This window comes from Pecten maximus, chromosome 13 (genome assembly GCF_902652985.1).
Source record: "Pecten maximus chromosome 13, xPecMax1.1, whole genome shotgun sequence".
NCBI lineage: Eukaryota > Metazoa > Mollusca > Bivalvia > Pectinida > Pectinidae > Pecten > Pecten maximus.
The window spans coordinates 36190916-36205270 of NC_047027.1; the positions used below are offsets into that span (position 1 = coordinate 36190916).

Here is a 14355-nt window from a genome sequence, read left to right on the forward strand (position 1 = left end):
ATATGATTTCATATCAGTTCGCCTTTGTAGGAGTAATACATGGGAAGAGTTAAAAGAACAAACACGATTATTTAATAGGGAAAAAATGTTAATAAATCAATCAAAATTTCATGAAGAAATATAAAGTGCTATATCTGTAGAAAAGATTTACCAAGCAATAGATATACTTTGTAATTAAGAGACTCCTTTCAATTTTCATTAATCAGATACATATATAGATAATATATATAGAATATAAGATTATGTTTCTCACACATATACTGAACCGTGAAGACTCTATTTTCTACTATTTTAAAAATATAAAATATGTACAATATTACATTGATTTTTAAATCGATGACATTTTTAACTCTCCTTACATCACAGAACTAGTAGACCTGTACATTTCAGATATCACAATTAAATAGGAATAATGTATAACCAATTATAACTAATCATAGATGTCATCATTAAACGCTTGAAGTATTATACAATTGTACTAATATCAAATGTGAATATATGAAATATGCAAATTATTTGTAGTTCATTTTACCAAATCTATTTTTTGAAAATAAAATACATTATTCTATTGATTAATTTGTTTGCACAGGAAGAATAATTAATTCAAGATCAGGCAACAAACCAGTGCAACCAGTCGCCATAGCAGACTTCGGAACTGCGGATGGACGCGCTTCACGTTCCCTCATCAATGAAATGATTGGTAAATATGCTACACTAACTGGTTTTGTAGGATTGCGTGTTATCTACCATGGAAAATCAAAGTACTGGAAGTACTGTAAACGAACATTATTGTTTAATGCAAAATCAGTAATCTTCTAAGTTTAAAGTCGATAAATTTACTGATATTGGTTTAGGAATTAATTGCAAATTATTTGAAATGTTTGCAGCTGTTCTGATATGATTGAACACATGCATATTTCTGTAAGGTCCTGATTGAAATTGGAAGTTTATTGATCTATCTTGGATGGATGAAAATAAAATATGTCTTCTTTCTTTCGGGAAGCCATCATCAGTTATAATACAGCCAGGACTCTGTGACCTTATTGATGCCAACTTCTAATATGCACTAAATTTAGGCTAGTTCCATCGTTAGTTTAGCATATTTCAACTTAATATGATGAAACACACATAAAGAATTACTGAAAACCAAAACCAGAGCTGCTAATCAAGGCCCGAATTAAGAATGTATCCTATTGAAACTGTACTCAAGCATGTATGGTACTTCAAAACAAAAACACCTGACTCCTTTTGTTCAGGAATCATTTGATGTTAATAAATCTGTATATGAGAAGATAAACTTCTGGTATAATTACAGTATTGTACACAATGTGATAAAGAATAACAACCATATAAAGACTATCTTCATCAAATAATTCAGCAAACAGGAAAAGAAAACTTCAAGCTTCATTTTCAACTTCAAACTGATAAAGGTTACAGTCCATTCGATGGGATGACACATTCCCTATTTATTGTCCCTTTCCAATGTTGACCATCCAATCATAGTGAACCACACACAGTTCAGCAATGTAATTGCACAAATCACATCCTTTATGTGGAGAGAACAGTTTTCGGGGTGTTATAAGATTCCATAACTGTATGCAAATTTGTGAATCATTCCATATCTATATCTATATATATACCGTTCGTGTATATATTTACACATATCAAAATTGGAATGACACAGGAGATTTGCAAGTTTAAGTTCACCATCAGTCATGGGAGGTTTACGTAAAATGTTATATTTACCGGGGTAATTAGTAATTTTGATTATATATTTATCAAGCTCTATTCTGTACTTTCTACCAGTGCTTATATTAGAGAATGGACACAATTATATGTTCTCCAATGTCAAAATTAATCATATGTAAAATATTAGGGGTTTATTTGACCGAGACGTAATTAAAATGTTTGTAATCATTCGCCATTCGAGGCCTGATTGCCGTCATATTTGAATTACCAAAATGGACCTGAAATCAGTATTTAAAAAAAAGAATGATCCATAACTTGAATATTTCATAAAAATAATTTAATACATCGTTTATTCACTTCATTCAGATCTTCAGACACCGCATAATTTGTAAAGTCATATATAGAAATATATGAACCATTTTTGTTATTGATTTATAGTTCACACAAGTAAGCACTAGATGTAAGCAGTATGTATATGTACCGCTATCTACCGGCATGACTGAGTACAGTATACTACACTCGCTTTGTGGATATTGACAGTATAACATATATTTACATACTAATTCAATTTTAGAATTGTAACTGAAATCTTGTAACAGCATGGCACAAATAGTCATCTGAACATTTGTTGTATATTGAAAAAATATTGAAGGTAAATATTAACTCCTTTGCTTGACTTAAATTTTCAGTTTATCAATTCATCGATTACTCTGTGTTTGAAGTATGGTGTAGTGAGAATTTCAAGTCTTGATTATGACTTGATGAAAATTCTAAATTAACAAATTATTAAAATGAATTTGTTTGAAAAATAACACAAGTTCCACAGCAATATTATATAGAGTATCAATCACAATATATCAGAAGTTATCAAACTACAGATAACATATATATCAAATTAAGTGAATATCACAAGTATTTTTGCATTTGTTTTTAGATAATCCGGATTTCCGTCTTTAAAAAAAATACCTAGTAGACGTAGTGCATAGTAAACGTAGCCATGTAACAGCTGATTTTAATCAGATATAACTTAACACCGTCACAGAAGTTCGTCGCAATCGAAAATTTGGTCGTGAATTCGGTATTTTGCAAATTATTTCAAAATACTTTCAGGCAAAAGAAAACAAATATTCTCGTAAAAATATCGATTTTGGGTCGACTATCGGCCATTTCGGTAATTCAACTCCAACGACAATCGGGCCGCGATTCGCAAATGAATAATTAATTTAAAATTCGGTCAAATAAACCTCTAATATTTTTTATATATGATACAATCAGGCATTGCAGAACATATATTTTGGTCAATCCTCTGAAAATAATGCCAATTTATATTATAATTAAGCCCGATTTTTCTTCGTTTCGGTATTTCCAAGTCTGCTTCACGTGAGGTCCGTTTCAGTAAATATTCTCGTCTTTGCCGAAATAAAAACAAGCTATATAATTGTTCATTTTAAACATGACAACACCTGCCAACCACACGTATCTAAAAATGTTATTGTTGATATCATCTGAATATTGCCGTAGTTATCTGTCACTTCGATTGTAAACCCCATGCCAAAGTCATGGAAGAATCGACCAATCAAATTGGTTTAACGTTTGATTTCCGTAATCTTGCAGTTACCTCCCTTACAACAGTAAATACGTTCCAAGTATCGCCTACAACAAGCAATCCCGTGCACATAGCAAGATATTATCATTTGCATTTGATTTATTGGGTCATTTTCGTCAAAGGAAAATGATATATGGAAATCGATGACAATTTTAACGCTATGACCAGTCACCCTGACCACAAATGCCACCTAATTGTAAGCCTATACATATGTACAGTTCTTTCTCGCAAACACGTACAGTAACTACAGTATAGTATGATACAATGTATCGTCTCGTATGTCGTCATTGATATATTTCTTTCTCTAAATTATAGAAATACACACCTAGTTGATAATGATGTAGCATTCTAGAATATATATATTACACATTTAAGTAAATCGCGGACAAATTTGCAGACCTATGCTATAATGTCAGCCGTTTTGGAAAGAACACAGAAGAGCAAAACTTTCTAAACATCCGGAGACGAATGCGCCTGCGCAATATAGTTGTTTACATAAATATATTGACCTGGACCGGGGTTATTCGCAAAGTTCAGGTTCATTTAGTCTTCTCATTTCGCTAGCGTTATGCATTTCTCAAATCGTATGCATCTTGAAAACACCTACTGAATACATTTCAACCTTTTCGGTAAAACTACTATATAAAACATAGATGTTTTTGCAAGTAAATTATTTGAAGCGTAAGGCAATGGGGGCAGCCATATTTCATTGAAACAGACAGTAGATGGCGTATTGGTGAATGTGGCTACCATATATGGTTATATTTCTCAGTCCAGTTCTTGATCACAATAACCGAACATTAATGTTCGTTTAAAAACAGACCAGATTGTGATTCAATAACGTTTTGACGGTCGGGAATGCATCTCCTGATCGGATGTGAAAAAGAACAATTTGCTCATTAGGATTTCTCTTGTATTTTGGTTCCTTCTATGTTAAAGTTATAAGCACGTACACACTTAAGATTAGGTTACGAAATGTGACTTTTACCTTTTGTTAGATAAATAACAATTATCATAATCATATTCATTACAGATGAAATTCAAACAGGCCTTGGCAAGAATCAGCCCATTGTCGTGTACTATAATGATCAGCCGAAGAATGACTTTAACCTTCTGAGCAAAACTATCCAAGGTTGTACAAAGTAATTAAAAAGTATAACGTTGATATATACGTTGCAATATATATATGTATATATATATTGATAACATGTGTCTCAAATAGTAGGTCATATGACGTTGACGCTGGTTCAACTTTTTTTTATTAAGTTTTTTTTCTCAACAAAACCACACACGTTCTAACATCCTTACACTACAATAGTTGTTGATATCGAACCACACCTCACACGTTTTAACGTCCTTACATGACCATAGATGTTGATAGGACGTTAAACGGTATCTAACCAATCTACTGATCAACTGATTGGATGATGTCGTAATTAAGTAGAATGAATTTGGTAATTTAAAGCAAATCCGTTATAGCTATGTTATCTACTTCAATGATTCTATTGCTATTGTAAGTTACACATTATTTCTAGATAAAACATCTAAAGGAGTTCAATTATGTGAAAATATTTTGATATGGTCTATAACAGCTTTAGTGTATAATTCTGATTAATCGTTTTATGATCCGATATTTAGGTATCGCAGATGATCCCGGATTAACTGTCACTGGTGAAGTCTACCCAGCTATGATACCGAGGACAATGTATGAACAGTGTCTCCCTGATAATTCCATCGACCTGGCAATATCCACTGTGGCTACACATTATCTTTCTAAACAGTAAATATTGATTTAAGGAATGAAATTTATTTTAACAACATTCATGAGGTCATAACAACATTGGCTTCTTGATATATTCCACGAATGGCGCTAACGGTTACTACATTACTACACACTGTGATGAGGCTAATGTTGTTATGAAAAAATGATTACAATTTTCGCAAATTCATTCAAGCATACTGAATGTAAATATATGTTGTATAATACATATAGAGAGGAGAGTTATTTGTGAATAAAGTTAAATATAATTTTACATAGGTATTTAATAGCATAGTAACAAAATTAGCTTTCATCTTTATGTACATAATTTGACTTGTTTCATGTTCACTTATGTTACAAACCCTCCACCAACACCCACCCATACTCGGCCCTTGTCAGATCGATCATTTCGAGACGTCAAGAGTTCATTGATTTAAACAATAAAGCGATCCAGTAGGTGAATGATATGTTTTCCATTCATAAAATCCGCGCGGTCTCTTGACATATCAGAGCTGAACTTAATACGAAAGTTAAATGTTTAAAGTATTTGAAACTACAAAACAATGTATGATGTGAAATTTGAACTAAAAATACATAAAATAGTATAAGATCATTGATACAGTATGTGTTCAATGGTATAATATTAATGAAATTCTAGGTTGATTTTTTTATTTTCAAATTACATATCGATAATTATTAACAGGATTTGTCAGATTAAAAACGGTGTATTCTATGAAGAGGCCGACGCCAGAGAACAAAAATTGATTAGACAACAAGGGAAAGCTGACTGGAGAGCTTTTGTGATATCAAGGGGACGGGAACTGAAACCAGGTATGTTTTTGATATTCACCGACGAATCCTTTAAGAGGACGAAACACCTGTAAGGTGTAGTTGTATATTTCCCTTCAAGGTGCTTTGCATTTGAGTACGTTGTATACTTCTTCGTAGATAAATTTTAATTCCCATCCTAATTGTTCATTATTTTGACAAACTGATGCTGTTTCAGGAGGATTTCTGATTACTTTCAACTTATCATCTAACGATGATGGAGATATATCATCGCCGTTAGAAGGACACTTTCCAATGGGACGTATCGTGTCTGACATGGTCAGAGAAGGAAAAGTCACAAGGGTTTGTAAATTAATGTATAATCAAAAGTGTAAACATCGCCCAGATGATCTGACATTATTTTTATTGCACTTGGTGACAGTCGATTATATAAACGCATGACCTTTCAACCCCGTATGTAAATGAAGAATCTGGAAAGGCTGAGGGAGCAGTTTGAAAAATGGTGTTTTGTTGGAGGAATTCGACGATGTTTTCACGGATTATTGTAGGTTAAAGATGACTATTTCTAGATGACGGTAGTATATAGTATGCGCAGTGTCAGTTTGAATAAATGTGTTTTTTAGCCGATTAAAGTGTGGTGGTGTGCCGTTTCGCTCGTGGCGGAGTTACCAACCTTGTACTTTACAGAGTACAAAACAAAAAACAAACAAAAATGAAAATCACATTTTCTATGCAAGCGCCTGCGACCGACACTGCTTGCTTCAGATTGCACCTTGTTGAGATATTTCCCAATTTAAAGTTGTTATTTCAAATTTTATTTTGGTCTGTTGAAATGTTTTTCTTTTCATGTATAAAGGAGGAATATCTTGCAGCAAACTGGAATGGCTACCTCGGGAGAACGGCGGAAGATTTTAAGGAGCCGTTCACCAGTGATTTGCCGGAAATAAGGGAACTTGGGCTGGAATTGGTGTCGATAAGATCAGTTAAACATTATACCCTCCAACAGATATTCCATAATGTCAACAAAGGTAATTCATATCGATATGCATATATTTGTATAAAGGTTGGTTGGTAGGTTGTTTGGTTTGTTTATTTTGTTTAACGTCATATTAACAGCTAAGGTCATTTAAGGACGACCTCCCGTGCATGCGTGTGGTGAGTGCGTATGTGTGTTTTGGGAGGCTGCGGTATGTTCGTGATAAGTCTCCTTGTGATAGGCCGGAACTTTTGCCGATTTATAGTGCTACCTCACTGAAGCATACTGCCGAAGACACCCAGCAGGACACCCCACCAGGTCACATTATACTGACAACGGGCGAACCAGTCGTCTCACTCCAAATATGCTGAGCGCTAAGCAGGAGTAGCAACTACCATTTTTAAAGACAATATAGGCAGAAGATATTAAAACCCGTTCATATGTGTTATACAATAACTACTGCAATGACATAGTGTTAAAGTCTGTCCCAAATTCATTGAAGACACAAGAACTACATGTATTAATATGCCTCGTCGGTCCCGATTTGAGTGTAAGGCTACAATTCATCTCTAAAATATGTGTTTGGTTTCCAAAAAACTAAAATACAAATTATCATGTTAAGTGATAATATCCAAGATTTCTACATATGTTTAATACAAATGAAAAAATAAATATCTCAAAAAAACTGAAAACACTAATTCTGAGAATTTACTATCACTCTTCATGTGAAGTAGGAGTTCACGCTTAAAAAAAATATAAAATTTTCAATCTCAATCGACCATTAAGTCTAAGGAATCGAGTTGAATGCAGAAAAGTTAAGCTCTGTTTTCAATTACCTCTAATTTCATTAGAAAAGGTCATCCCAATGATATTCTACAAATGAAGTCCTCCGAGATTTTAACTACACCGGAAGTTTAGCTTAGGTTGAACAACAGATCTTAACACAAAACTGTAACATGAAACGTTGCCACTTGATATAAGTATATTAGAAATACCATTGTTTCGTTTTCACAGCATTTCATCGAAGGCGAGACAATAAATATGGTTCGAAATGAGAATATTAATGACGAATTAACGAAACTTCAATAATTGCTAATTAATAATGACTAGACAAAATATTAGTCAACAACAAAATGCACAGTATCGGTGTAAATATGTACTAAACATTTAACCAAATGGAACTATTACGATTTTTACAGTCTAACTAAGGTTAAAGAACCCAATAAGGACACTCACTCCAAATTCTAACCGATCTGCATTTCTCTATTTCATGATTTGACAGATACAACGGACAAGCTCAAGTATTCCGAAAGGATAGTTGCTATGGTCTACCCATGGTTACATCATGCCATTTACAGAGGATTGTCGGATTCTCGAACTGAGGACGAGAAAGAGATGATTACTGACCAATACTTCCGGAGGATACAGACATATGCGTTTGAACATTCCGACTATAAACCATACTTGGTCTTCACAGAGGTTGTAATGAAAAGGAACTTGCAATAAATACGTGTCTAATCAATTTGGATGTCCACTGATAGTGTATTGATAGTTAAATACAATATTAAATAGATATTTTAGTTGTGAGGGACATTACAAGTATATTCCAATTTAATCTACCCTATTAATCATATAAACAAGTATATATTGAACATTTAAAATAAGACGTATTACACTTTTTTGCATTTAAATCATTACATATATTGACTGCTGAGTAATTAAGGTATCATTGTGTCAACAGAATTCAGCGTACAGGCATTATCTTTCAGCTGACAAAATAGTATATATTTATGTATTGTTATTTTCATCAGTAAGAGTTTTGGTTTTTGTCATGTTTATTTCAATGTAAATAAAAAAAAATCATAAACAAGTAAAAATGGGAAACAAATCTGTAACCGATGGGAGTAAATATGAATCTGATATCATCACTTTGACACAACTTATTTTCCTCGCCTGTCAGAACGGCACTTTCTATTTACCGCATTGAAATCCGACTATTTTCTGTTAAGATCAAAATGAAGCGAATATAGAATATGTACTTCTGCAATATACGTAGCAGACTTTGAAGAAATACGGATTTGACAGCTGTTTAAAGCACTCGCACAACTTAATAACTTACTATATGCTATTACTAGTGACCCCATCCCTTTATTCGCTCGTTTGAAGTTAAAATGATGTGAAATTTATTTCAAATTAAAGTTTGAAGATTTTTCTATCGGATAAATGTTGTTATTGTATATGTTAAGTGGTATGTAAGAGCACACGGGTACTCGAAAGATAGTAAGCCTGACATTAACAGTACACTGGGGAACCCCCACCTGGGGAATCCCCGCCTTTTTACACCTCGAATCGTACGTCATTCTATTTTCAGCACGAGTGTATATTTTTGATTATTCTCGTATATAAAAGTACCCATTTCATATGTTATTTACTCGGGAAAACAGCTAAAAACCTAAGAAACCATTTTCCTCAGGTACTTGGTTCAGGGGAAACACAAGCTGACTGGCTGATTTAGTTGTGCGAGTCATTTAAGAGCAGAAAACAATTGAATTGCGTTGAGCATCGCCGTCTAAAATCAGAATGACGCCGGCGTGTAGCTTCACATGTCATAAGGATGCGGCGTCACACATAATGCTACCGATTCCATAGTTATGTACATAGACGTGCAAAAAGTGTTAGGACACATATTAGTTTTACTATTAGTGTGCCTTAAGAAACAAGAGATCCCAGAGAGATATTGGCGCCCACCATTGAATGATCTTTATAGGTTCCATGTCAGATTGATCTTTTATCTACTTTTCCCTTCCTCTAAGTCTAACTAATCTGCGTAAATTCAGAAACAGCCCTCTAGTACTTTTCAAACAAGGGGAACCTATATATAAAATTTAAGATTTAGCATTTTAGCTGTCTGTCGGCCATGTTGTTTTCGGATTGGTCCCAAAATGCAACACCAGGGACCAAGGGGAACCTACATATGACATTTGAGAAAGATCCCTTCAGTACCTTCTGTAAAATAGCGATAACAAACTTCAATTGTCAAAATACAAGATGGCTGCCTGTCGGCCAGGTTGTTTTCTGACTGGTCTCAAAATCTAATATGCATAACTAGGCACAGAGGACAACTTAAAAATGAAATTTCAGAAAGATCCCTTCAGCCATTTCTGATAAATAGCGATAACAAAATTCAATTGTCAAAATCCCAGATGGCTGGCTCTCGGCCATGTTGTTTTCCTATTGGTCCCAAGATGCAATATGCAGAACTACAGACCAAGGGGAACTTACAAAAAAGTTTGAGAAAGATCCCTTCAGTACTTTCTGAAAAATAGCGATAACAAACTTCAATTGTCAAAATACAAGATGGCTGCCTGTCGGCCATGTTGTTTTCCGATTGGTCTCAAAATGCAATATGCATAACTAGGCACCGAGGGGAACCTACATAAGAAAATTGAGAAAGATCCCTTTAATACTTTCTGAGAAACAGGGATAACAAACTTCAATTGTCAAAATCCAAGATGGCTGCCTGTCGGCCATGTTGTTTTCCAATAGGTCTCAAAATGCAATATGCATAACTAGGCACCGAGGGGAACCTACATATGAAATTTGAGAAAGATCACTTTATTACTTTCTGAGAAATAGCGATAACAAACTTCAATTGTCAAAATCCAAGATGGCTGCCTGTCGGCCATGTTGTTTTCCGATCGGTCTCAAAATGCAACTTGCATAACTAAGCACCAAGGGGAACATATATATGAAATTTGAGAAAGATCTCTTCTGTACTTTCTGAGAAATAGCGATAACAAACTTCAATTGTCAAAATCCAAGATGGCTGCCTGTCGGCCATGTTGTTTTCCGATAGGTTTCAAAATGCTTTATGCATAACTAGGCACCACGGGGAACCTACATATGAAATTTGAGAAAGATCTCTTCAGTACATTCTGAGAAATAGCGATAACAAACTTCTATTGTCAAAATCCAAGATGGCTGCCTGTCGGCCATGTTGTTTTCCAATAGGTCTCAAAATGCAATATGCATAACTAGGCACCAAGGGGAATCTACATATAAAATTTGAGAAAGATCCCTTCAGTACTTTCTCAGAAATAGCGATAACAAACTTCAATTGTCAAAATCCAAGATGGCTGCCTGTCGGCCATGTTGTTTTCCGATTGGTCTCAAAATGCAATATGCATAACTAGGCACCAAGGGGAACCTACATATGAAATTTGAGAAAGATCCCTTCAGTTCTTTCTGAGAAATAGCGATAACAAACTTCAATTGTCAAAATCCAAGATGGCTGCCTGTCGGCCATGTTGTTTTTCGATTGGTCTCAAAATGCGATATGCATAACTAGGCACCAAGGGGAACCTACATATGAAATTTGAGAAAGATCCCTTCAGTTCTTTCTGAGAAATAGCGATAACAAACTTCAATTGTCAAAATCCAAGATGGCTGCCTGTCGGCCATGTTGTTTTTCGATAGGTCTAAAAATGCGATATGCATAACTAGGCACCAAGGGGAACCTACATATGAAATGTGAGAAAGATCCCTTCAGTACTTTCTGAGAAATAGCGATAACAAGAATTGTTTACGGACGGACGGACGGAGGGACGGACCACGGACCACGGACCACGGACGCAGGGCGATTTGAATAGCCCACAATCTGATGATAGTGGGATAAAAATTCTATACACATATTAGTTTTACTATTAGCGTGCCTTAAGAAAAAATTCTATAATGTGTTCCTCAAGTATTTTTTTTCTATAATGCGTGCCGTAAGTAAACTTTTCTATAATGTTACTGCCTTCCACTGTCAATTTACTTTATTTCATTAAATGACTGAGCACATAATTCATACATCTACATTTGAATGTAATAGGATTTTCTACCAATTCCTCTCTCATGCATTGTTAAAGCAAATTTTCTACTACCATGCTTTTTACGTCTAGGAGGTTGCACAGCTGAAATATTAACACCTAAGGCTAATAATGTAACAAAAGGCCCAGAGGGCCTGCATCGCCCACCAGGATATTTTAGTAATTACATATGTATGGCAAATATTTTCCTACTTTTTTTGTTGCTATATTCCTCTATTGGCCCTCCTCTATTGGGTCAAATCCCTCCGGCCCTAGGGAAGCAACAACCACCTTTTATACAACGTTTGATCTCCTCCGCCAAATAATGCTCAGACCAAATATCATAAAATTCCATTTAGACATTTAGGACTTGTAGCAATTTAAAGGATTTACCTTAATTTCCCCTATTTGGCCTCACCCCCCTGGCCCCAGGGGAGCCACACCCTCCTTTTATACAACGTTTGATCCCCCTTGCCAAATAGTGCCCCAGACTAAATTTAATAGGGATTTAAAGGAAACAATGACGAACACCGGACGCTGCGCCATGTCATACGCTAAACGGCCCTTTGGGCCAGGTAAACTAACAGGTTTGATGGATGGAGGGGTTGATTACTATAGGGTACTTCATACCCTTGCTTTACACTTAGATATCCATTCGGAACTCCTCGGGTTTATTTCTCAAAATACACCCGAGGATGATCCGAAAGTGAAATATGTTTAATAATTCCATTTTTAGTTTTCTTACACATTATTCTGCATAAGAACAAGAACTTTCATCTCATGTAAGAGCAGGTTTTTTTTTGTTTTTTTTTAAAGTTATAAATTGACTGACAGAGATAAATAATTTCAGGCAAAACTGTTCTGTTTAAACACATATACCAGACACAATAAAGCCTGCCACTGATACAGAAATAAAGTGCTTTTACAGACTGAGTTATCATATGAAAAAACAAGAGGCCCAGGGGCCTTAACGGTCATCTGACTCTAAATTAAAAACCTTATATAATTGAAGTATGTATTCTCTGTAGCAAGTATATAGTGGCGCCGTTTGCCATGGTGGCCATCTTGGATTCCTGACCGACCCAATAAATAACAACACTTGGTAAGGACCATCTCAGGATCATTTCTGGTTAGAGTTACAGCTGAATTCCATTGGGGGAATTTGAGAAGAAGTTTAAAATAGGCATTGTTCAGGAAAACCATGATTGCACAATCATGTTACAAATGGCCACCATGGCTGCCAAGTCAATGATTTTACAAGGCGGAAAAATATTAACACTTTGTTGGCACTCCTTCCTTAAAATCCTCACCAATTTCCAACTCAATGGCACCAGTGGAACTGGAGAAGAAGTTTAAAATGTTTTTTCAAGATGGTTGCCATGGTGGCCATCTTGGATTTCTGGCCGACCCGATAAATAACAACACTTGGTAAGGGCCATCTCAGGATAATTTCTGGTAAGTTAGGGCTGAATCCCACTGATGGAATTTGAGAAGAAGTTTGCAATAGGTGTTGTTCAGGAAAACCATGATTGCGCAATCATGTTACAAAATGGCCCCCATTGCTGCCATTTCAAAGTTTTTACGAGGCCGAAAAAATAACAACACTATGTTGGCTAGCCTTCCTTGACATCCTCACCCATTTCCAGCTCAATGGCACCAATGGAACTGGAGAAGAAGTTTGAAATGTGTTTTTCAAGATGGCGGCCACGGCGGCCATCTTGGATTCAGACCAACCCAAAAAATAACAACACTTGGTCAGGATCATATCAGGATCATTTCAGGCAAGTTTCAGCTAAATAGCACTGGTGGAACTGGAGAAGAAGTTTTAAATGTGTTTTTCAAGATGGCTGCTATGGCGGCCATCTTGGATTTCGGACTGACCCGAAAAATAACAACACTTGGTCAGGATCATATCAGGATCATTTCAGGCAAGTTTCAGCGTAATAGCACTGCTGGAACTTGAGAAGAAGTTTAAAATGTGTTTTTCAAGATGGCGGCTATGGTGGCCATCTTGGATTTCGGACTGACCCGAAAAATAACAACACTTGGTCAGGATCATATCAGGATCATTTCAGGCAAGTTTCAGCTTAATAGCACTGGTGGAACTGGAGAAGAAGTTTAAAATGTGTTTTACAAGATGGCGGCTATGGCGGCCATCTTGGATTTCGGACTGACCCGAAAAATAACAATACTTTGTCAGGATCATATCAGGATCATTTCAGGCAAGATTCAGCCCAATAGCACTTGTGGAACTGGAGAAGAAGTTTAAAATGTGTTTTTCAAGATGGCGGCTATGGCGGCCATCTTGGATTTCAGACCAACCCAAAAAATAACAACACTTGGTCAGGATCATATCAGGATCATTTCAGGCAAGTTTCAGCTTAATAGCACTGGTGGAACTGGAGAAGAAGTTTAAAATGTGTTTTTCAAGATGGCGGCCACGGCGGCCATCTTGGATTTCGGACCGACCCGAAAAATAACAACACTTGGTCGGCATCATATCAGGATCATTTCAGGCAAGTTTCAGCTTAATAGCACTGGTGGAACTGGAGAAGAAGTTTAAAATGTGTTTTTCAAGATGGCGGCTATGGCGGCCATCTTGGATTTCGGACTTACCCGAAAAATAACAACACTTGGTCAGGACCATCTCAGGATCATTTCAGGCAAGTTTCAGCTCAATAGCACT

General features: G+C 35.7%; 1 protein-coding gene across 1 annotated transcript; it reads left to right on the forward strand.

Moving 5' to 3' along the window:
- Positions 1–5998: 5998 nt before the first annotated feature.
- On the forward strand, positions 5999–9033 carry LOC117341103. Its single transcript, XM_033902937.1, has 3 exons — positions 5999–6185; positions 6700–6871; positions 8102–9033. The coding sequence occupies exons 1-3, from the start codon at positions 6138–6140 to the stop codon at positions 8323–8325; spliced, it is 444 nt and encodes a 147-aa protein (XP_033758828.1). The 5' UTR covers positions 5999–6137; the 3' UTR covers positions 8326–9033.
- Positions 9034–14355: the final 5322 nt, after the last annotated feature.